Source organism: Tenrec ecaudatus, chromosome 3, assembly GCF_050624435.1.
Source record: "Tenrec ecaudatus isolate mTenEca1 chromosome 3, mTenEca1.hap1, whole genome shotgun sequence".
NCBI classification, from domain to species: domain Eukaryota; kingdom Metazoa; phylum Chordata; class Mammalia; order Afrosoricida; family Tenrecidae; genus Tenrec; species Tenrec ecaudatus.
Genome location: NC_134532.1, coordinates 120,668,814 through 120,694,142, shown reverse-complemented (window position 1 = coordinate 120,694,142; position 25,329 = coordinate 120,668,814). Strand labels below are relative to the sequence as shown.

At 41.0% G+C, this 25,329-nt stretch overlaps 1 protein-coding gene across 1 annotated transcript in view; it reads right to left on the bottom strand.

The window, feature by feature from the left end:
- Positions 1-25,329, bottom strand: part of PPP3CA (protein phosphatase 3 catalytic subunit alpha) — a 348,928-nt gene that overhangs the window by 15,190 nt on the left and 308,409 nt on the right. The window contains exons 9-11 of the mRNA XM_075543988.1: positions 22,352-22,477; positions 19,191-19,265; positions 1,127-1,211 (exon numbers count right to left, since the gene is read on the bottom strand). Coding sequence (XP_075400103.1) covers positions 1,127-1,211; positions 19,191-19,265; positions 22,352-22,477 — 286 coding nt within the window. The remainder of the gene's footprint in view (positions 1-1,126; positions 1,212-19,190; positions 19,266-22,351; positions 22,478-25,329) is intronic.

The following is a 25,329-nucleotide window of genomic DNA, read 5'->3' as shown; positions in this document are numbered from 1 at the left end:
GCTGGCTCCCACACAAGTATTACTTTTGATTAGGAGGCCTTGTGAAAAGATGAGAATGCTTCTCAGTCTTGTCACATCTTAGTAATCATCTTCAAAATGCTTTCAAATTCACTGCCATGGAGTGGATTCTGTCTCAGATTTCAGAGGACAAGGTAGGCCTGGCCTGTGAGTCTCTGAGATTGTAACTCTTTGCAGCTGTGGAATGCTTTGTATTTCTCCTTTGGAGTGGCTGGTGCTGTGAATAACTTACTGTGTGGTTAGCAGCCCAACTTGCTGTAACCACTGCACTACCAGGACTCCTATTAATTACTAGCAGGACAGAAATAACAAAAGGAGAAATCAAGTTTACCTTATTGTGTGAGTAAGAGTTATCAAATGGAATAATTTGTAGATGTAATTTCCTGCAGGTGTTCCCTTTTATCCTCATTAGTGTGTAGGTTTATACATTACAGCACAATCTCGTGTGAACACACTGCTTTTCAAGCATTTAGAAAATGATCAGAACAGAGCTACTTTGTATTACCTACAGAGAGATTATTTAAATGAATAAATGCATAATTAGCTTCACTAAAATTTTTGCTTTCTAAATCCATGCTTAATAACCATTGTATGATTCATGGTTAAAAAAACAAACCAACCAACCCACTACATGGGAGTCACAGTAGCGTGTGCCCCACCCCCCGCCCCAGTCTCTGGGCGACTCACTGGAATAATAGGGATTCGTGTGAATGCACTTTGCGCTTGATGCTCATTTCCTAGAAATCTAGTGACGGCACCTGATACACTCTCCTTTTCCCAGGAGCCAGAGTGAAGTCTAAAAGGATTATGACGGCTTTCCTGTTTCGTGAGCTGTCCAAGCTATTGTGGAATAAATGTGTAGCAATTAGAGGGGGGAGATGAGAATCTACGTATTTATAGAGGCTCTCTTCACAGAAACGTGAGTCGATTTCAACTGGATTAAAACAGTGAGAAACTAAACATTCTATGTAAAGGGAAAAAAAGATCATTACGAAAAGACCAATGTTTTCTAGTACTATATTTATGTCAACCGGTTGATCGTCTTAGACTATTCATGAAGAGACATACAATACAATTCAGGATAGAAAAAGAAGAAAAAGGATCCCACCTGAGAACAGAGAACACTCTGGCCATTTTGCCAATTGCTCGGATCTTGTTCCTTATCACCTCCTTCCGGGCGGCTGCGGTGGCTCCTGGAGTGGCAGACAGAAGTCAGGCAGTCAGTCATCTGTGGTCTACACTTATTATAGTACGTGCTCACACGCAAGCATACACGCTAGACCCTTGGTCGTGCCGTGATTAAGAGTTCAGCTCCACAGGAGAACACAAGGCCATTTCTGGTCAAGATGCAGGCTTGGGCACACGGTCAATTCGCTCACTCCCCACGAGGTTTCATCTGCAAACCATGGTACAAAAGCTAGGCATTTGGTCATTGACGTGTGGATGCGATCCTTAGGAGGTCTCCACAGGGCCAAGGAGCAACTGTTGAGATGTACAAGAAGCTGGCTGGGAGCTAACGGGAGCCGGGAGAGGGGATCTGCTCAGCCTGCCACACACCCCCCTTCTGTTTAGAGAGGCCCGAGATCACATGTGGGCCAGAAGAAGGATCCACAAGTCACCAGCACTGGTTTCCAGGTTCCATGGGGGAAATTACTTTAAGAAATGTCTTTTCCCAAAGTTCGCCCTTGGCGTTATCTCTAAGGAGACTGTTCTTCAGGAGAACACAGTCTGTATTAGTTAATGGTTGTACATCACTTGGTATGGCATTTGATACTGTCTTTCTGGCTGACTCTAGAGGAAAATGTAGAAAACAGAATTGGGTTTGGCGAGGGCTAGTGGCATGGGTTTGCATTTTATTCCTTATGGATTATGTATGTGTTTGGAAAAATATTATATTACATTTTCCAAATGAAAAAAAATCCAGTTAACACAGACCAAAGGTCCCATATCCTAGCTGCCATCAAGTCAATGTTGATGCATGTTGACCCCATTTGCATGGGGGTGTGATTGACAGAGATCATCGAGGAAGAGCTGATTTTTGAGAGGTCGATTGCCAAGCGTTTCTTCTGAGGAACCTCTCTGTAGACTCAAACCTCCAACCTTCGGGTTAGTAGGCAAGCAGGTTAACATTTTACATCACCCAAGGCCTCCCTTGTTACTACATATTTTTTGAACCATGCTTTAAAACAGGGATCCTCAAACTTCTTAAACACTGTCCATCAGACCCATTGGAGGACTGGACTATAGTTAAAAAAAAAACTATGAACAAATCCTATGTACACTGCACATATCTTATTTTGAACTAAGACCAGATAAATGTCCTTGGGGGGCCTCATGTGGCCTGCGGGCCATAGTTTGAGGACGCCTGATTTAAAACTTTTTCATATTTGATTGCCAAATGTTTGGAGAAGTACAGAATATGCAAACACACACGCACACACACACACCTCTTAGGAAAAAAAAATTAGATTGTAAAGCACGGTGGAGAAGGACAACCTTCCTACAGATTGCATAAAACTCTACAGAAGAAGCATGAAGACAAGTGAATTCCCTTTGTAGCTACCCTGTCACTGATGGGAATACAAAGATTACAAATTTGCAGCTACATATCCTATCTAGACAAGCTCAGGAATGGTTTCAATCTATATTATAAGAGTTTAGGAGAACCGCTCAGTCGTATGTTTTGTTCAGAGACTGGAGTCTACAGGTGTTAATTGGCATACATTTGAGTCTTTTAATCTGGGGGGATGGGGGGAGGCTCTGCCCTTTTTGAAGAAGTGATTCCTGCTGTTTTCCTTAGAGGACTTTCAGGAACGTGATTTTTCAATTTCAACAAGGGTCACACAATTAATCTCTGTGCTGACATTTAGAGCAAGAAAAACTCACACCAATGCTTTCACAATCTGGTGAGAAAGGAGACCTCCATTTTTTTTTCACCCCAAGAAAGGGCCATGAGTACTTGGTGGTACTATTGGTACCAAAGGGGCTGTTTTCCTCCATCTAGCCACCCATACCATCCGCCCAGGCCAGCAGGTCCATTCTGACTCCTCGAAATCCTCGAGCACAGGGGAGAACTGAGCGACGGGGTTTCCCAAGGGGTGACTCTTTCCAGAAGCAGACTGCCTGCCGTCATCCCACGGAGCATCGGGTGGGTCCGAACTGCCAACCTTTTGGTTAGTAGCCCAATGCATACCTACTGCTCTCCACCCAGGCTTCATTTTCTCCACCCGAATGCTTGTTACCTGTTCCACTAATACCCATATTTTGTGGGACACAGGTGTTCTCCGGGCAGACCAGCGAGTTTACTTCCTGTGCTTTCCCTCGGACCCAGACCTTCCCAGGTGCCTTTCTACTTCCTCCTCCCTTGAGCAACGCCATCAGCAGCAACTCCTCAACATACCCCACGGGGAGTATCCCTCTGCCAGCTAGTCTGCCTGCAAATGAATGAAGGCATTTTCAATCCACACGGGTAAAAGCCATTCTCCAACGAGCCTTTCTGATGAATCAAGGTGAGCCATTGGCTCGGGTTCATACAAGGTCCTTGAGTTATGTTACAATATTAACTAGAACTACGAATGGAAATGGAGTGTGTGTCAGAGTCCTATCTCAAAACTCACCGAGTTTAAAAAGCATTTAGTATCTATGATTCACAGTTAAGTTTCATAATGAATCTTTACAGTAAAATAAAAAAGAATCTCTACAATGATTCTGTACAATCCATTGCAGCTTGGAAATCAACATAAAAGTGAATGTTTTGTGCTTAGATTTTACATGACAAGTAAGGGATTTTGTGTGTCATTTTTAACAAGATGGCAAAGGGTCTGGTGGTTTTCCTATATATATTTTTCATATTTGTTAATCATATATTTTATATTCAGAAATAAATCACTGCCTACTTATTTTGAAAACGTATCAAAAGATCTCTAGGGCTTAACAAATATGATTGCAAGAATTTTTGTAGATATTAGCAACTTTTAGAAATGAAAGCAAATTGCGATGGAAAGTATAGGCAAATGAAGTTAAAGTGGTGGAGTACTTACTGGTACTGCCTAATATTTCAGGTAATAGTCCCCCCTCCCCCCGACTGATCCAAAAGAACTCAGAGCTCACACTGAACAAAGGGAAAAAGCGCTGACCTTCTCCAGCACACAGTATGGCAAGATCCTAGACTCAATCCAACAGACACGGGACAGGAGGTGCGAGAGAGCTCTGAAAGTGGTGGCTCGAGGTCTATGCCGTAGCCTTGGGGCACAGTGGGTTACACATGGGGATGCTCACTGCAAGCCAAGCCCAGGCCTCACGCTGCAGGAGAAAGATGAGGCTTTCTGTCCCCATAAAGATATATAGCCTCAGACACCCGAGGAAGCAGTTCTCCTCTGCCCTGTAGGCTCCTGTGAGTCAGAATCAATTCAATCGCAATTCATAAGGCTGAGAAAAGCAGCAAGAAGGAGTGTACTAGCTCTATATATGATAAATAAGATGACTACATAACCACATGCATATACAGCCACATCTGCATAAAATCTCACACACAAAAATATCTCTCAATGAAGGGCTTGTAAAAACCACCACCAGAGCAAAGAAATGCCAAGAAATGAAAGTTGGGAAAAATAATGAACGCCACGACGAATGTGCTTCCCAGCCCAGTGCAGCCCGATTCTCAAACACATGTGTCAGGACGACAATCTGAATGTGAAAGGAGAATTTAGACACTGCAATTACGTCAAGCTTCCCCCAGATCAAGTGTCCAGAGCCCACAACCTACTTTATGTGTACAGACCTGTGCTCCCCACAGTGAGGCACTACATTAGTACCCCTCTTTTCTTAAAGGAAACAATGCTCTCTTTTTACATTTCCTGTTACCATAGATATGTTTTACCATCCTCTTTATAAAAACAGAATATGTTTCTCAGATAGTCCCATAATCTGACCTCCGATAGACAAAAGAGCCAGGAAAACTGACGTCATAGGAACTACCTTCAACATTTTCCAAATCATTGAAACAGAAAGCAAACTAATCTCACACCTTTAGAACATCACACAATGCTTTCCAGAGAGAGTATCTGAGATCCTGTGTCACTTAACTTAAAAAAGCTGAACAATAGAAAGAACTAAGTTCAGAGGTAAAGGTCTTGGTGCTTAGCTTTTCATACTTTGCAGAGATTGCGAAACCATTTCCAATGATGTGTTAAGCTCCACTGGAAGGCCTCGTGGGCTACCATTCCGTGGGGAACTTAAAGAAGCAGGCATGTGTTACAGAGTTGCACTACCTGCCACATGCAAACGCCATCTCGTCTCCTGGGCTCTTGGTGCTGACTGGCTTAAGCTATGGAAGTCGTACCATACCACAGGAGGTCAAAATATCATCCACAATTTTAAATATGAAATAACGGAGGCATACAAAACACCTTTTATATTAAAATTGTCATTGCTATCTTTCATTGAGAACATCATGCTTTGTGTCGACTTCAAAGTTCCACCTGGAAGACCACATTTTACACTACCATTGTGAAAAGGTAAAATAAACTTTCAGTTTGTATCTCCATTCAAATAATGATCACTCTTCTTTTGGGTTTCTCTTCAGCTTTTTGAGTCCTGATCTTTTATTAATGCCCAGAATGTGATGCTACTGTATCCAGAATCTAGGCAGCCCGGCACATTCAATTTCTCTCAGTGGGGGAAAATCAAGGGCATCTTTAATGATTTGCTTTGAACACGTGTCCTTCCTGCCCTTAACTTAGCACCTTGCTGTCTTCCAGGAAGTTTTAAAGGTATCTGTGCCAAGCGGCCTGCTGGGTGAGAGGGGCATCCCCCGCCCCCCAAGAGCGCCTCGGAGCCTCTGCAGAGATCCTGCGATGACAAAGGGCCAAGTGCCAGGGTGAGGTGATTCCTGCCACACATCTGCTACCTACCCCACATTATAGATGCTGGGTCTGTCATCCAGCTCACAGTTACCTCCTGCGGTGCCACTACTATAAATCCCTCAGTCTAATGGAATTAGGGGTATGCTGACAGTGTTCGCTAGAATGCAATCTATTTAAGCCATTCATTCATAAAGTATTCACATCAATCCTCTCCTGCGGAGCAGGCCATGTGCTAGCACTAGAAATGTGAATAAGAAATGGTCTCTGCTCCGGGGAGATGGTGTGAATGATGACAGTGGACTGTGACACACATTACAGTGGCCCAGGTGTATACAATGAACTAGTAACCACAACGCCAGCGGTTCGAACCCACCAGTTTTTCCTTGGGAGAAAGAAGAGACTGTCCATGTCTGTAAAGGCTTAAAGGTCTCAGAAACCCAAAGGGGCAGCTCTCCGGTGACTAAGACTTAGAATGAACTTGATGACAGTCGTCACTGCCATTGGTCTTTTGGTTTGGACAGAGTACCAAGCAAGCAAAGCAAGAATGGGCTCGCTTGTGCTTACTTATCTTTATGAACTGTTTCACATGCTTTCTTTTTTTTAACTATATACAAGGTGTCATGGAACCCATGTAAAACAGTGCACTGTAGCCTGGTAAGTAGGCGGAAGTAAACCTGGGGCTCATCCCTTGACTGCTGCACTATTGGCTGCAGAGAAGCAGCCCATAACGCGTGTCATGTTCAAGATGCGACATCGATTGTGGCAGCGGTAGAGTAAGGGCAGGGGGCAGAACGACAGCAGAGACCTCCTATGCTTCGGCGTCGTGGCAGACGGAGGCAAACATAAGCAGTTCAGGCAGTCCGAATGGAACGCATAAACCGAGCTGGCTTCTAATACTTACCGAGTACCCTGGGGCTGGCTCCCAAGCTCTCAGCATCTCAGCTAACTTGTTTATAAGCTACTACAATGAAGCAGAGCTCATAAGGCCGTGGAACGGATCAAATAAAGTACACTGTCCTCTTATCCTCATGGACTGTGTGCAATTATTACATTTAAATGAACGCAAAGTAAACTGAAGTATTATTCATTTTCGCCCTTAGAATAGTCACATTTCAAGTGCTTACTCATCACATACGGCAACTGTCTTGGACACTGCAGATATCGAGTACTGCCCTCATCACGAGCGATTCTGCTTTACAGCAGCCATTTATTTACAATATATGATAATTATGATATACTTTTATTTGTACCATTATTTTTAACAATAGCAGTCGAGCGATCATAAGGCACACTGTATTAGGTGAGACCTCATTATTGTGCACTGTGAAAGGACAAACCGATGTGTCATAGAAGAAGCAGGGCCAGAGAGCCCCTTAGAGATCAGGATGGGGAAACTGTATCTTACAGACTTTGGGCATGTTGTCAGGTGAAAAAACGACTCAGGAGAAGGACAGCAAGCTTGGGGCAGGAAAAAGAAGGCAGCACTCAAGGAGCTGGCCTGACTCAGTGGCCTCAGGCATGGGACCAATTGTGAGGATGGCGGGACCGGGCAGTCTTGTTCCCTGGTTCACGGGGTTGCTGTGAGAAGGCACTGACTAAATGGCACCTCACACCAACAGTGTTTTCAAGTTTCAACAAGATTTCCAGTTGCCGTTTAGTCAATTCTGGTACGGTGAGCCTACGAGTGTCAGATAAATGCTTACCACTGTTGTAGTCAGACTCGTAGTAGGACGTTCTCCAGTTGCTCTTCCAAGGAGAACAGATAAACCGGGGCACACGTAGTCACAAATGTACTCAGCAGGACAGGAGAGGAGTGAGTTACTGATCCACGCAACATCACGCACCTCAAAAGTATCCTAAGTGAGGTGACAACTCAGTTCACAGGGAAGAAGCACACCCACCTGTCCAATCCAAGGATTTCAGACGAGAAAATCCAAATCTGAAGGAGGGAATGCTATCAGAGCTTAAATTGTGAACACCCAGTTGGCAGAAGGCTGTGGGTGACGGTGTAAACTCAACATTGATTCGCAGGGCCCCCCACATGAATTAAGACTCTGGTGACTCCCCTCTGACTACAGTCCGGGGATGTGCATACCCTAGCTGTCAGACAGAATTGTCAAAACCAATTACAACACCTTATCACTGGCTCTCCCTTTTGGTTTGCTTCAACATTGTTTCCGTGTTTGAGATTTTCTGCTTTCCGTTTGATTGTGGTTTTTCCTCTCTTTTCACTGTTGTTGGTTTATTGCAGGCATCCTCAAACTATGGCCCACGGGCCACATGTGGCCCGCTGAGGACATTTATCCAGCCCGGTGGGTGCTTTTTTACTTCAAAATAAGATATGTGCAGTATGCATAGGAATTTGTTGATAGTTTTTTGAAAACTATAGCCTGGCATTTCAACGGGTCTGAGGGACAGTGAACTGGCCCCTGTTTAAAAAGTTGGAGGACCCTGGTTTATTGTTTTTTGCTTCTTGTTTCAAGTTGTATGATTTTCTGTATATAAAATCCGGGATAGGTGAATATGAAGAGATAGTAGCTGGATTAATAATTACCCAGGGGCTTGGCCAGGGAGGTTGGGGGGAAGTTGGGAGCTACCAGAGGTTATGAGCAGACAATGTTCTGAAACTGACTGCACGACTCTCAATATGATTGGGTGATTAAGCTGCATGCTATGCAAATTACAGCCCAGAAACGACTTTAAAAACCATGCTGCACATGGAAGTTGCACAAACACGTACAAACTGTGTGACTTAGTCAGTATGGGGTTCTAGGAGAAATAAAACTAGACCGTGGTAATAAACTTAAAAAGTTAATAAGAACGGTGGGTGGAAATTGATCAGAAAGTGCTTGCAGGGATTTTCTGGGCTACTGGAACTCAATGATATAATATGTGCATTGTGTATTTGTATGCATACAAATTTGTTTCTATTGGTATATTTTTAATAGTGTTTATTGGTAAGACTGCTTAATAGCTAAGTGGTCATATGTGCTGATGTCTATAGCTTACTCTGGCATGTACTTAAAGTGAAAAGAAAAACATGGATGAGTAGAAGTATGAGAGAAAGACATGTGAGAAAGCACTAATGCAAAACTGACTGCCACTGAATCCATTCTGACTCATAGGGACCCCTCAGACAGAGTGGAACCACCCCTGTGGATGTGCAAGAGTGAAAACCTTTACAATTGCAGAAAGACATCTTTCTCCCCTGGAGCAGCTGATGGTTCGAATGGCTGACTTTGGGTTAGCTAGACCCACTGAATAACCAACCCATTATGCCACCAGGGCCCCCTCATAAACAAAAAACCAAACGCAATGCCATCGAATCAAGTCTGACTCAAAACAGCGCTCCAGGTCAGGGTGGCACTGCCCCGGCCAGTGTCTGAGATCGCAATTCGTTATGGGAGCACCAGGCTCGTTTTTCTCGCAGAGCAGCTAGTTGTTTGAACTGCTGATCTTGAGGTGAGCAGCCCAAGATGTACCCACCTGGGCTCCCTCACAGATGCTCATGGCGGAAAGAAGGCGTCCTGGCCGGGTCGTGGTTACGTGCTGGCTGCGGTCCACCTGGTCTGCAGTTGGAAACCAATAGCGGTTCCTCGGGAGGAAGGCGAGGCTTTCGACTCCCGTGAACAGCAGAAACCCACTGAGGGCCATTTCGAGTCAGCACCGACCCGCTGGCAATGGGTTAATTGTAGAAAGCAAGCAGCAGGTTTGCCAACCTAACATTTTCAACTTTTCTATATGTCTGTCTGAAATGCTTCCTAATAAAATGTTGAAAAATAAGAACTACACTTGGAAGAAACTGGCTTTGACGTTAATATCTACGACGATTGAAAATCACGGAATAAAATCCACGAGTAAAATATCTGTTGGTGGATGGGGACTAGGATTTTCACGAGAGAATATTCCATTTGAAAAGACCCAGACTGCTCTGACCTCATGAGACCCAAGAAGGGCCAATCGGGACATGCCTTTTCTTTTTTTACCAAACAAGACACACTCTGCACTCGTCCTTTCCATCGCCCTCCTGAAGGCTGGAGAGACCGACTCTGAAGAGTTTCACAAGTTCTGGAAGGCCTACTTTGTCTTCTGCACGACACCTTAAGCTGCCGCGGTGATGACTGTGGATGAGAAGCAAAGCCATCGTGTCTTTCACGTGACACAACAGAAGGCATTCCTTGTCTCAACAGCCTGCTCTTACTGCCATCGATAGTTTTACCCAACTTCAGTACCTGTTTTACTGGATGACAAATGGCATCTAGAAGCAAATCCAAGCGCAGTAATAATGAAACATGATCCAATTTTACTTTCAAATAGAATAGGTTGTTACAAAGATGAACTTTGTTACCTCTTACATTTTTTAATGTGCTGAGCCTTCTACATATATTTTTTAAAAATTTGAGTTAAAAGTGTAAAGAAATTTTAAGTCTACGAGCAAGATATAGTCTTAAATATATATATTTCTTTTGAAAATTACAGAATTTTGTGGAAAATAGTGATTATATGTGTACTCTTTTGTATATAACAAATAATGTGCTGTGGACATGTTTGACCCACCCATGTCTTCGGGGACAGAGAAATAAGTGGCATCTGGGAGGCGGAAGGGAACAATAGTGAAGAGCTTCAGTTGTGGGGTCAGAGGTCTGTGTGCGAGTCCCAGCTCCCCTGTGTTACTTTGGGCTGTTACTAAACCAGTTCCAGTTTTCCCTTTCTTTGTAAGAGGAGAAAGGTGCTGGTGGTGAGTCCTCACTCTACACTCTTTATTGGCAGGCTTTGACTTAATCCTTACACCAAACACAGGAAGAAAGTAAAACCAACCTCCAATTTACAGAGGATGATCCTAGGAACAGGATATTTAACTTGGTTGCCTACACTGATCAGCTGGGAAGTGGTATTCCCGAGCCACAGACATTGAGTGGAGTAGCAGAGTTTACGGGACTACTTCATCCATGGGTGACAGAATGAAATCATTCTCTCTCCATAATCAAGACATAGAGGCAACAGGTTACTATACTACCCGCTAGTGCTGGTTATGTACCTAGCACAGACTTTTGGTACCTGGTAAATACTCAAAATATTTGCTTTTATTGGGAAAATTGGAATGGTAAATGTTCCAGTTCTTGAAACCACTACAGTCAATTCACTCAACTTGAGAATGTGGAGCTATCTTTCCCATGCTTCTGGTAGTGCTGGGGAGGACAAAACAAACAGAGGAGCGTCTCAAATGATGGGCTGACTCAACAGGAGAGTCCAAACTTCTCTTTCTACAGAGTTAGAGAGAATAGTATTATGCCTTCTTATAAACCAGGAACAAAAGTGGAACTAAATACATTTTTAGAAGAGAGAGAATAGGCTGGTTCCAAGAATAGGTTTAAATTTTTTAGATTTTATAAGTATTTATTGAACTTTTTCATATGGCCCTTGAACTTGCCATCAAAGATCAATTACTCGAGAGAATGTTTCAGACACTTTGAGACTTACAACTGCCTGCAGTTGTTCCATCAATTATTAATGATACTCATCAAAGTGCCATCTTTTCTTCAAGTGGAGAACTGGGACCTATGAAACACTGCCGTACAAAGAGTCACGAAAGCGTTGCCACAAAAATAATAGAGAAAATATATTTTATTTTCTTATGGTATCAATTTTCAACATGCTGGGTTACTTACTACTCTCTGAAAAATGCCCATTTCATATGCCACTTACCTCTGTGTTATTTGTGAGAACTGAAGTTTTTAAAAGACACACACACACACACACACACACAATCACTGCCTTCATTGAAGAAGAAAAAAAATCTTTCCACTTCAATGCCTTTCAAACAAGGAGGTTTTACAGAGCCCAGGCTTCCCGCCCACTACGTTATCTTATTGTACAATATGGAGTTCCACTTAAAAAAGAAAAAAATGTAATTGAATTGTAGGTTTAAAGATGCAATAGCTAGTGTTCAGTATAAGTTGATTAATGTTGGAGGAAAATTCTAATGTAAAATGCTATGAAATAGATTAAAGATACCTACATTCCATATTAATTTCTCCATTAAAAACCCGGAGTACAATCAAGATGTTAGTTGGCTGTGCAGCATAATGTTCCTGCCTCTCTTGGCTACCACCCAGACAATTGGCTAGAACAGGGAGATGGCTATTTTTTTTAACATGTAGTTTGTTCTGCCAAACCTGTGCTTCCACAGAATGTGGAAACTATGCCAAATAATGAAGAAATACATTTGGGTAAAATCATGATCGTATGCTTTTAAGTAGCACTTTAAAAATACCTATATTACAGCATCATTTTAATTGGCAGTTCAAAAAGGCTAATGACTACAACCAGATATGATAGACCCGAATTGATATTGATTAAAATATGATGGCCAAAGGAACCCCAAGATGTAAATAGCCAGGCATCTGATGACAGCTTATATCCTACTATTCAAGAATTGCCCTGGAATGTTTAAGTTATGCTTCGGTTTTAAAGAAACACTGGGCACAGCACTGTTTCTTTTTTCAGGGCATAATTGTGCTGGAAAAAGAGGTCATCTTCACTACAAAGGAACTTCAGTACAAGGATAGATTTATGGTGACAAAAATGAATGAGCTTCTACATTGCAATTGGAAGTATTTGTTAACTGGAGAAGATCAAGAATTTTGTGAAGATAATTTACAAATGCCTGAACAAAACAAAACAACAACCATTCGCTGCCATTGAGTCAATTACAACTATGAGCAACCTAATAGGACATAGCAGAACTGCTCCTGTGAGCTCCCAAGACTGTAACTGTTTATGGAAGGAAAACCCCCATCTTTCTCCTACAGAGTGGCAGGTGGTTTTGAACTGCTGACGTTAGAGAATGCAGCCCAACACATAACCCCAATGCCACCAGGGCTCCTCATACCAACCCCGGGAAAAGATCATTACAAAGCCTTCCATAAAGTACAGAATAAACACTTTCTGTTTCCGATGTCTTTGTTTCCTCTTCCTCAATGACATAGGATCATCTCAGACGTTAGATAAAGGTCACCTCAACCTGATCTGCTGAATTTGCTCTTTGAATATAATTTCCTGGAAGTTATATGAATGCCTCACATGACCATCTTTTCTAAAGACGCACAATAGGAAAAAAGATTTGCTTTGGCTTGGTAAGAAGTACAGAATTGCCTGTCTGAGAAGATAGCCTCCATCTTCTCTGGCCCCCCACCCTCTGGTAGTTATCAAATAACTAACTCCTCTGCATGCCTAGAGTATGTAATATTTTAAATTCTTGTTCCACTGACCTTAAGTTTGAAACGGGAAGGTAGGAAACCACCAGTGGTTTTTTTTAAACACTGAATATACAGGAAAAAGTGTATCCTGTGAATATATGCTTTTACGTATGAATAAATAATATGTAAAATAAACATACATTAAAACTGAGGTTTGTGGGCTTGAACCATCTACCTTGAAGTTCAATATTTACCCTACCACCTCACCAGAGCTCCTGTCTTTGGGAATCATACTATAAGATGCTAAAATGGCTAGAGACATTAATTACTAAGACTGCAAGAGGAAGGTGGATCTTACTGTGCTTAGACACGTGTGCTGCCAGATGTCCTAAGTAAAGGGGACTTCCTAGGATGACATTTGCAAGATTAATTCAATCACTCCTTTTAGAGTGGAAAAATTAATTTCTTAAAGTTTGTTTTGTTGTTGTTACTGTTACACAGGCCAACATGTAACAACTCAGCAGTTCGTCAGTGTGTTATTCAGTGTCACTGATGAGACCGTCACCTGGGGCACCCATTCTTGCCCTCCTCTTCTGAGTTGTTCCTCGCTCAGGGGTATATACACTCACTCCCTCCTGAGGTCCATGTGGCAGTCACATAATTCTATGTCAACTTGAAACTGTATAAAACTGTAGGGACGGTATCCAACCTGTCAATCAGACCACAGCCTGTGGGTCCCCCCTGTGGGCATGAGCTGCTCATAAAGAGAGCCGTGGGAACCCCCCATTCTGTCTTTCCCTGCATGCTTGCTAACCCAGAGCCCTGTCATGTATCCCCTAGCCTCGGAGGACCCATGCGACTTTGCACCCACCGGCCTCCCTGCACATGGCTGTGGGAGCCCGAAGAGGCACTTATGAACCTGAGTTGGACCAGGTTAGGATGTAGTCTTGATTTATAATTATACTTCTTACACATACATGAGTGTCTCTGGATTAGTTTCCCTAGTCAATTCAGTCTAACTCAGTCTAACACAGCCCGTGTCTAATCTTTCATGTTACTGTTAATACTTTGGTTCTATACAGAGAGAACTTAAGAGAGCAAATTGCTCAAGGCATACAGTTTTTACTAGCTAAGCTGCACTACTGATTGGTTTTAAGACTTTGGTGTTATTTTTATCTGAAGTTTTAAAGATTACATCAGGATAATAGGTTCAGGAATTCATCTAATCTCCCTGGCTCCAGAAAGTTTAGAATCAATGATATTTGTGAGAATTTAAATTCTGTTCTGAATCTCCCCTGCTTTGATCAGGATTATTTTAGAATCAAATCAGAATGTTCAGTGACCATAATACAAGCACGAGTCACTTCTCTAGTCTCATGGCAAAGCCCCGTATCCTAGCGTTTCCTTTGAATCCCGCCTCTCCTTCTGTTGTGCTGAAGGATTAATGAGAAATTGTGACTTGGAGGCCACTAGCAAGATCTGCTTTTAAGATTACAGGCACCATGCAATGAACTAGGAGGTAGACCAGAAGAACACATTGCTAGGTCAATTAATCAAGATATCCTACGAAACCATGATTTTAAACCTCCAAACCAATGAAACAAATTCATGGAGTTTTCAGTTATACATAAGCAGCCTTAAAAGCAATCATATGTAAAATTTTGGGTTCAGTGCTGAAAATAGTGACTTGATTAGATGGGGAGGCAGTTCCTTATGTTTTAGGTCCCAAAGCATTTTGAAAAAAGAGTTATTAGTGTCAAGTTCTTTTTGCTAGATCTTTTCAAATATTCATCAAGGCAAATAAATATAGTTTGGGTAGAAAATAATATAATCAAGTTCTTACAGAGGTATTCCTTAAGGACCAAGAAAATGCTACTTCTTAATTCCCAACTTCGTAGTTTAACAAACACTGTCTGACTTTTTAAAGCTACACAGAAAGAAGTAAGGCAACACGCTGGAACCTATAGTATGAGATATGAAAATTTATCTAATAATTCAAAACAGATGCTGGAAGATCATTTTCTTGTTTACCATTTAGATGGTTTCACAGAGGCATGCAAAAGGCTCCTCTGATCCCAGATTCAATGACTTGCCTGTGGTTAATGTTAGGATCAGGCAAGAAATGTGAACAGAGAATAAGAGTCCGTGTGTGTGTGTGTGTGTGTGTGTGTGTATGCATGTTTTTCAAGTTGAAAGCAAAGACATACTTTCTAATTTAATATTAAGTATTTCCAGTGCAGCCTGAAACTATGTTTGGCTTGAAATGTACTCATTTTAGAGTTTTTCCCCTTTGCTTTTTTATCCTACAGGTTTCAGTTTCACCTTCAGAAATCTCTGCTCAGCCAGACTTCTCAGATATCACAGTCTTAGCTGTCACATGCTTGTAAAGACTGATCTCAGAAACTAGGGTTCCAGGAACTGATAAACAAATCAAAGTCCCAAATAAACACCCCTCTCAAAACTGTTACCTTTCTGACACTTACTTGCTAGTCTATCCTTCAATTGTCAGGATACTGACAAAAGAGGTCTTTGTGATGTGTTTTGTTTTTTTGTTCAGCTTTTCAGTCTACTTCGGAATCACTTACTAATCCTTGTACTTCACTGAGGCTTCTTTATTAATGAGGATTAACCACCAAATCAGATACATCTAACTTGGAATTCTTCCTTCTCCGAAATATCCTGGCGAGTAACAATCTAAATTGGAGCCAGACTGTTATTTTGTCATCCACAATCAGTGGAAACAGGAAACAAAGAAGAACCCAATACACATAAATTAGATCCTCAAAACCTACTCATTGGCATTAAACTGCTTCCACACTTTACAAGATAGCACACATTTTAGATTTTATTTTCAACATAAATGGACCACAGGCCAATTTAAAACAGTAACTTTTTTTCTAGATAGACTATCAAATTCCTTTACTTGTAAGGCAGAAAGAAACTACCCAGGAGAAATTTATGACATGGTTTGAATGCTACCCAGCAGGAGCCTTGGTGAGCCAGGAGACTTTGCCTGCTGAGATACACCTATAATTTTAACATGACAAAATTTCACCCTGGGCAGGACAAAATTACATTTCTCCTTAGGACTGACTTGACTTAAGGGTACAGGAAGATTCACCAGCCTCCTTAAAAAGAAAAAAAATTCTTCCAAATGCCTGTACATGCACTCCTCTGCGTTTTTTCTTTATGGGGCTAGGAGACTGGGCAAGAGGTACTGGTGACGGTTGCCCTACATGATTAATGTAATCAGTTACGAAACTGTGTGTGTGAAAAGTGTCCAATTAGCAGATGCTGTTAGATAGATATGCACACATACACAATAATAATAATATAAATGGCATGTGCTCTTATAACTGGAACTCATTATTTTAAAGCAGAGTACGTTGCAAAATAAATCATTTCAAGACAGTGACAGTGAAAGGCGCTGAAGAAAGGGAAGTAAAAGTGAATCAGTCTCGCCAATATTTAACTGTGCCTGAATCGCCTGTACTGTTGAAAAGCACTGGAATTTGGGGCTACAGTACTTGGAACACATTAGGTACCCAATACATATTTGCTGAGTGAATGAATTAGCATATAATTACAAGCATATGTCAATCTGCTGCTTATTCTACATATGATATATCTGTTTTATCTTGCACATATTGCATACATTGGCCAGCTGGCTGTTAATACGGAGTTTTTTTAAAACAGGAGATTAATACTGTTCATGGAGTAATATAATGTAGTGACATCATCTAGTAAAAAGGGCTAACTTTTAAGATTTACAGTCTATTTGGTAAGATTTCTTTTAAGGAAAAAATCTATCATTATGAAAGTATTATCTTTTAAATGATATCTTAATAGTCCTGGAAAATGCAGCAGTAGCAAATTAGGACTATAACACATGAAACATCTAGAATCTATATGAAAACATAAATGTTCACGTTATCTCTTAATGCCTTGAAATATAGCAATATACTTGCAAAAATAAGTGTTTAAAATTATTCTTAATCCAGTAAATGTTTATTCCTTTATATCTTCATTCTCCTTTCTCTATGGGCTACATTCCTTGGAATGAGAAAGGAGCCAAGGAGAGTGTAGCTTAAGAGACAATTAAGGAAAGCAAAATTAAGTTATGGAAAAAAGAAAACTGAAAAGGTGGCAATCAATTAGATGCTTAAACTTGATCACGTTATAAGACCCTGTTTTCATGAGCATCTGGGCCTTCGTTGTGGGAGAAAGGTGAGGATTTCGACTCCTGAGAAAATCTAGCCTCATCAGAAACCCCCAGAGGCAGTTTGAGTCTGAGCTCAGGGCTTGCTGTGTGTCAGATCAACTCAAGGCCGGTGAGAGAGTGAGTGACTGAGGAAGTATTTGTATTTCACTTGACCCATTGGATGTGTTACATTTAGAGAGTAGATGCTACATTATGTCCAAGTAAACAGGAACTCATACAGTTCAGATGCTAATTTTCAAAAAGGGCCACATTCTTTTGTATTTACAGAAGTGCAGTACTTAAGTGTTTGCAGTTTACACATTTAAACACTCCACAATTAAATACGCTCCTTGCTACCTTCCCCCTCTACTTTATAATCTATCTGATTTTATTTACTCTCACGGTCTACTAAGCAGACTAACTATATTAAGGACCAGGGCTCGGGTGCCCTGTACAGAATACATATTTAATAAGTTTGGCTCTTGCTGTTTCCTCCTCTAGATCGATCTTTGTAAGATTCCATTCACTTTGGGGTGAAGAATCAGAATGATTGTTTTGCTCCATATGACATTTGAGTATCATATTCAAGTTTTAAGAAATTGAGGGTAAGAAATAATGTTAAGGCTCTGCAAGAAGTAAAATAAAAGCGTCTCGCCACTTATTCCTTCTTCATTACTACAAATTGGGAAAAACCGTAGTAAGTGAAATGAATAAAAGCCTTTGCCACCAAGTTGTCTGCACCTGAAAATAACTTTATAGGAGAGAGCAGGTCTGCCCGCAGGGTTTCTGAGGCTCAAGTCTGAACAGAAGCAGCTGCTGGTGGATTCAAACTGCTCACCTTCTACTTAGCAGCTGAACACTTAACCACTGGGTACCAGGGCTCCCTGAATATACTGTACCAATACATATATGCTTTCTTGATGACAGAGACCACAGTTGAAATAATTGAGGGCAACGACCCCACTGAAGGGAACCTTGTAAAAATGTTGCCTAGCAAAAGTAGTTCCAGGTGCTGACTCCATCACCACCTATGGTCACAGAGTCAATCTGACTCAGTGGCCTTACAGGGCGGAGCACACCTACTCCTTAGGTCTCTGAGAACATTAACTCACACGGTACAGATGCTGATTTTCAGAAAGGACCATTCTTCTTTCAGTTACAGAAGGACAGTACTTCCATGCTTGTAGTTTACACATTTAAATACTCCACAATTAAATACACTTTAAGGCAGCGGTTCTCAATGTTGGGTTGTGACCCCTTGGGGGGGTTGAATGACCCTTTCACAGAGGTTGCCTGATTCATAACAGTAGCAAAATTACAGGTATGAAGTAGCAACAAAAGCAATCTTATAGTTGGGGGGTTATATCAGCATGAGGAACTGTGTTAGAGGGTCGTGGCATGAGGAAGGCTGAGAAGCACTGCTTTAAGGAAATAGGCAACCACATCATTTTCCTGTAGGGAAGCTGCTGATTTGAACTGCCAACCTGGTAGTTAGCAGCACGATGCTTAGTCCACAGTGATACCAGGGTTCCTGCTAGGAAAAAAATGAATTCTTTCTTTTATTAAAGAAAGAAACTACTTCCCTTCGTGTGTACTTCTGAAAGGTGGTTATCAAATAGTTCACTACTTTGCTTTCAAAGCAATGCGAAAACTCATGTACTGCATTTCTTAGACCTTTTCAAAGCAACCGGAAAACGGGCGATCTCTGTCTCACTCAATATGAGAGGGCTTCCAAATATTTGCTGAGTGATTCTGTCATCTTTGAGTCCCATTTTTTCCATGAGCTTTTTGAAGCCCCTGTAGTATGTTAAAATTTACACATGACTGAAATCTTCAAAATGCCATGGAGGTTAACGATGGTCTGATATCTAGCACGGTTGTGGTGTTAAGACAAGCTCAATCTCTTACCGTCAAATCCATCTTCTTCTGACCCAAGTTCATCGTCTGAGCAGATGTTGAGGACGTTTACCAGCATCTCTGTCACTGAAGAGAGAAAGGAAAGAGAGGACAAGCTTTCTGTCAGAACTTTAACGATCACTACAGAGTTCTGAAAGGTCAACGTGAACAATAAAAAATAACTTTATCTGGAGCCCTCTAAAACACTCCCTACACAATCAAAATCACAGATGACTTGTGACTCTGTGTAGACTTTATGCATCTAAATTATTATTCCATGTCTCGGTCCAAAACAAATGGTAGCGTTTACTAGACATAGGTCAAACATCCAGGCACACATTAACTATGGCAGGGTGCAAATGCACTTTAAATTTATCAGGGAGGAAGCAGGCATTTTAGAATTTTTATATTTTCTTCATAAACAGACCACTACACCTAGAACACACATTATAAACTTCTGCTCAGCAGGGCTTACGTAAATGCTGAATTTTTGTTGTCAACTCCCCAGAGAATGCACTACAGGACCCACTTATAATAGGCACACAGTTTTATCCTGTTAAAAACTGTTGCTTGAATGGATTTATGGATTGTTTTAAGAGCTGTGAGAGCCCCCAAAAATTATTTTTTAAATTGTTTCTTGAAGAATTACTAGTACTTTTACAACTGTTTTGAGCATACTTACTCAAAAATAAATACGTGATGAAAACACTACTAAATTTGATTTTTAAAAACATTTAACCGAAAGTTTAAATCTAAATAAAGATAAAAAAGAAAGTCATATCAAGGGCTATATGCAGAAAATTAGTACAGGATTACACTGAGATGCATATGCATTTACGTTCATATTTTTGAAATGACGGAGTGCTGCTGGCATAGTTCGGAACCACCGGCTGCTTCGAGCATCAAAGACGAGGCTTTCTAGACCTGTAAACATTCAACGTCTCAGAAACCAGACACGTTCCACTCTGTCCTGCAAGGTCACTGAGAGTCGGGATTAATTTGATGGCAAGGAGTGGAGTTTTATTTTTGAATTAGGTTGGGTCTTAGTAATGTGAAAAGAAACTCAACTCGCCGGATGGTTTTCTTCCTCAAAAATTATTTTAAAAATTAATGTGTACAATTAAGCCAATGTTCCTCTAGAAGTTAAAATATATAATTCCACAGTGAAACTTTAGAATTGAAATTATACTTGAGTTTTAGTTTAATGATAAAAACCGAAATATGTAAATATAGCAACATATTAATGTGTTATTCTATAATAGACCTTTGAAATGAAAATAACCACTGGAGGGAAAAAACCCAACGAAGTGGTTTTTCAAGGGTATTTGGTAATTGCTAGCATTTACTGCTTTTGTTTGAGAGATGCCAACAGATGGCACTGACATGTGCAGGATTTGATCAGTACAAGCAACCAACGACAGGGACCAGTAATGGGAACATTACCACTCACTATTAAAACTTACTCGAGACAGTGTAGTTCTCACAGTAACTTTAATCAATGACAACTCAGACCTTCTCGGTTTAATAGTTTTAGGACATTGAAAAAAAACACACATATATATGTACATTTTCTCTAAAACCTCCTGAGAAGACAAATCTTTATTCTTCTGAAACATATGGAAAGTCTGTCCTTTACCACAATACTCATTCATCGTCATGTGCAATGTGTGAGATGATACATGGGGATGCCTTAGACTATTACCATCAGGATCCTGAAGTGGGATATGCTGAGGCTCACTGAGTGCAGCCTTCTTTAAAATTTTGGTGAGAGTTAGGGTAAAATATGATAGCAAAACAAAGGGATAATGAAGGAAGAATGGAGAGAGAAAAAGTGGAAAGGGAGGAAGAGCAAGAAAGGAGATAAGAAAGAAAGGCCCAATTTTCTGAAAAAGCAGAGCAAATTAAGAGTCTGATTATTACACATACATTTTGACTCATTGTTCTGTATTTTTGTAACACTAGTGTGATATAAAAGGAGCCCTGGTGGTATAGTGGTTACAAGTTGGGCTGCTAACCGAAAGGTCAGCAGTTTGAAACCACCAGCCACCAGGTGATCCTCCAGAGAATGCCAAGACTTTCTACTCCCATAAAGGGCTACATTCTTCAAAACTCACCTGGGTTGTTCAACCAGGTGCTATTAGGTCACGATGAGACAGAATTAACTGGATTGCGGGGAGTTGTTGGTTTTGTTGTTGTAAGAATGTACTATATTTACAGAAACTTAATTCTATACAATTATGGCAAACATAATTAACCATCCCGGTGTAATGGGTTACGTGGTGGATGGCTAACAACAAAAGCAGCAGTTCAAAGCCCCAGATGCTCTATGGGTGAAGGAAGAGTTTGAAGCATTTTTAGGTCAAGTATGAGAATTCAAACCAACTATGCTTTTGATAGTATACGTTGTCCCTCATGAAATTATAACCATGTATAACCATGTACCACTGTCTCATGACAATTATTGTTCATGTCTGAAATGCAAGGAAAGCCTTTTCAGTTGACAGTTTGGAAATCAAGAGGCTTTGGGAATTATGTGATGCCAAGTGGTAAGGAAAACGCACATTAAGTGTGCCTTGCAGCCCAAGTCATTATTGCAGTGATCTTTAATGGAGTTACATTATTCTAATAATTTCCTAATATTTCTCGTTTATGTTTTTCACCTTTAATCCACTCATTGGATCCTAGTAATGCAGTGGTTCTCAACCTTCCTAATGCTGTGACCCTTTCACACAGTTCCTCATGTTGTGCTGACCCCCCAACCATAAAATTATTTTCGTTGCTACTTCATAATTGTCATTTTTCTACTGTTTTGAATTGTAATGTAAATATCTGATATGCAGGATGTATTTTCATTGTTACAAACTGAACATAATTAAAGCATAGTGATTAATCATAAAACAATATATATACGGTGAAAAACTTATGTGTTTTCTGATGGTCTTAGGCGACCCTTGTGAAAGGGTCATTTGACCCCCTTTGGGGGTGGAAAACTGCTGGAGAACCGCTGCATGAATGCGATTTACACTCCAAATCACTTCTCTCGTGGCGTAGCTGGTGAGTCTTATTGGTTGGGCTAAAGTGTTTCTCTTTCTGAGTGTTGGGCTTAAACAACACATTCCTTCCCTTCCTTCCTATGAAATTTATTAAGCCCATGCCAGGATTCTGCAACATACCTTTCTCCCCAACAAATGGCAGGGACCATGTGAAAACGTCCATGAAGTTTGGAAGCCAGTACGGGTGAGGAGAACAGTTGAATTGCCTGATATTCATGACGTTGTTCTCATACTTCAATACTGCAGCTGAAAACAACAAAAGGAAGGAATTTCACAGCAGGTTATATATACAGACCTCATATTGTATTCCTGTTTCTGCATAGGTTTTAACAAGACAATTCAACTATTTGACTCAGGTTTTAGAACATCAAGACAAGTGGTTTAGTCACCCCTGAATGTGTACACTAATTGGGGATTCTAAACTTTAATGTGTATCCACACAATATGTCAATACTAACTACTGAGACAGCATTACAGGTTAGTAAATATTTACATAAAATTGTTCATCAAATGTTTTTCCAGAATTCAATCAAGCTCTTCTTGTAACCCAGAACATCTTAGTTTTAATCAATAGCTGATAACATCAGAATAAATTGCATAGGTAAGTGTTTGACATGATTTAATAATGTCAAGTGTTTGCACTGATTTGACTTGATTTTTTAAAGCATCCTTCTTTCTAAGTAAAACTCACAACAGTTTCACAGAATACTTTACATTAGATTGATTTCTTGACTTACTAAAAATTAAGATAGAATTCCATGTATGTATGCATCTTATTTCCCCCCCTTGACTTCTGAAAGTGATGTATTGCTCACAACTCAGGAAAGAGGATCGATCGGCATGCTTCCTTCTGCTTTGTGGGATACGCACACTCGGAATGCTACGGTTGGCAAGAGCCTCAGCGGTTCGCTAGTCTCCTTTCTCATTAGATTCTGAAACATAGTCTACAGGCATCTTGACGCAGTGCTAACAAGCCTCTAGCACACTTCCGCTGAAGGAAAGGCTTCCACTGCGTCAGTGGGCTCATTTGCTTTATAAATGATGTTAACTTGCAAGAAATCGCCATGTTGAGTTTAAACCTGCCTTTATGAAGTCATTTCCACTCATCGGTCCTAGTTAAACTTTCTGGAAAATGCAGAACAAGAACACGGTTTTGCTAAATGACAGCTTTAAAAATATTTGAAGACATAACCTCCCTGAATTTTAGCACGATTTCACTTTCCTTATCCTACCATGTCCTGATTAGTAATGTAGAAGTTGAGATCAATAAGCAGATCCTAGATGTTAATTGGTTTTTCTATGTTTAGGGTGTAAACACACAAGCATACACATGCATTGTCTTTCTATTTTACTTTCCACAACCTCTTTGAAGTCCTGTTGTAGATAACAAACTCTATTCAATTCCTTTTGTTGACTCGATGTAAGGATAGGTTGTAGTATGTGATCACTGATAGAGAACACCCTTTAAAGCCAAATTATTAATTAGTGTTTCCTGGGTTTGAGCTTTTAGATTACCCTCGGATTTATTTCATCATGTGTTTAACATATAATTATTTTCAAAACTCTGCGTTTGCATTTCCATCTAGCGGGTTCTTGCAGAAACCTCTGAAAGTTCAAATCCTTCCGTCCTTTTGATGCTCAGCTCAGGTGCGCGGTGACACCTAATTATTCAGCAGGAGGCAGCAGCTCTCCGTCTCAGTCCCCTGGATTTATACCTCCGCATCGCACTTGTCATTCCGCTTTAATCAGAGCTGTGGTGCACACCCGCGTGTGAGTGAATGCCTGACTTCTCCTATTAGATTGACTGTAAGAATCCCTAAGGACAAGCGGAGGCTCCAAAGGGCACACATAGTTATTGTGGTTGGCTCAAAAGGCTGGAGTTCCAATCCACACAGAGGTGACTCAGAAGAATGGCTTGGTGATCTATTTCTCCTGCCTCCCACCCCCCCAAAAATCAGCCACAGAAATTCGAAACAGCACAGTTCTTTTCTGATATATACATGAAGTTGCCATGAATTCAAACCAAATTGGCAGCAACTGGTTAGGTTATATACCATGCAATAAACCCGGTAAGCCTTTGTATCTCTCATAGCGTCTTACCTAGAAGTTACTGACACAATAGTCTCCTTCACTACCCACCCCACCCCCCACCACACCCCGGGCCAAATCAACTGCCGTAATTCCTTTGATACATGAGATGTCTTCTACAGCCTTTCTCTCATCCTGCTCCTGCTCCTTCTGGATGCATCCAGACTACCACTGGCTCTGTTAAAATGTGGTGACGAACTTACACAATCTTCTGGGCGGATGTGGTCAGTGTGGAGTACTGGCAGGGTATCCTTTCCTGTGACTTGGATAATACACGTATCTCGTTGCAGCCTAACAATATGTTGATGTTTTCCTTAACCAAAAGCATACTTGAGAGCACTAACGACAGCCTTTGATTTGAATCACATTTCTGGCTGACTAACATGATTCCAGGAAAGACTAAATCACAGGCGCTTTGGGGAAGCAATGCAGGATGATGTCCTGAGATAGTGTCACTGCAAATGGCATGGCAAGGGTCGTTTCCTCTTGTGGATCACTGAATCCTGCATATTGCTTTAAGCCTGGACCTCTTAAGATGATTCCATCATCTATACTACATTCATTTGGCCTTAGGATACATTTATAAGGCATTTTACCAGCAAAATGTGAAAATCATGCCAGATTACCATGCTGATAATTCTGAACTTCAGAATGGGCAGGGTGAATTGGCTTCCGTCTCTGCTAACAGGCTGCCTGGACACCTAAGTTCACTTTGGGTAAAAGGGCGAGTTTTGAGCATGGTATACTTCATACTAGAAGTGCAGCAGCAAAGCTTCAAAATCATTTCTTAAGAGGCTACATTGTATTGTTAAGAGTTCTATTTCCTCTAAGCAGCAGAAGGAAAGAAAATAAGTATAATGGTGTACAGTGCTCTGGGAGAAAGGAAAGGCTGGGCCTAGACGGCGCTTAGATACGATGACATGTAATCCTGATGACCAATATGAGACGCAGGTGTGCTGCACACACTCCTGACAAAGGACTTGGGGCTGAGAACTGAAGCAAGTTGCTCC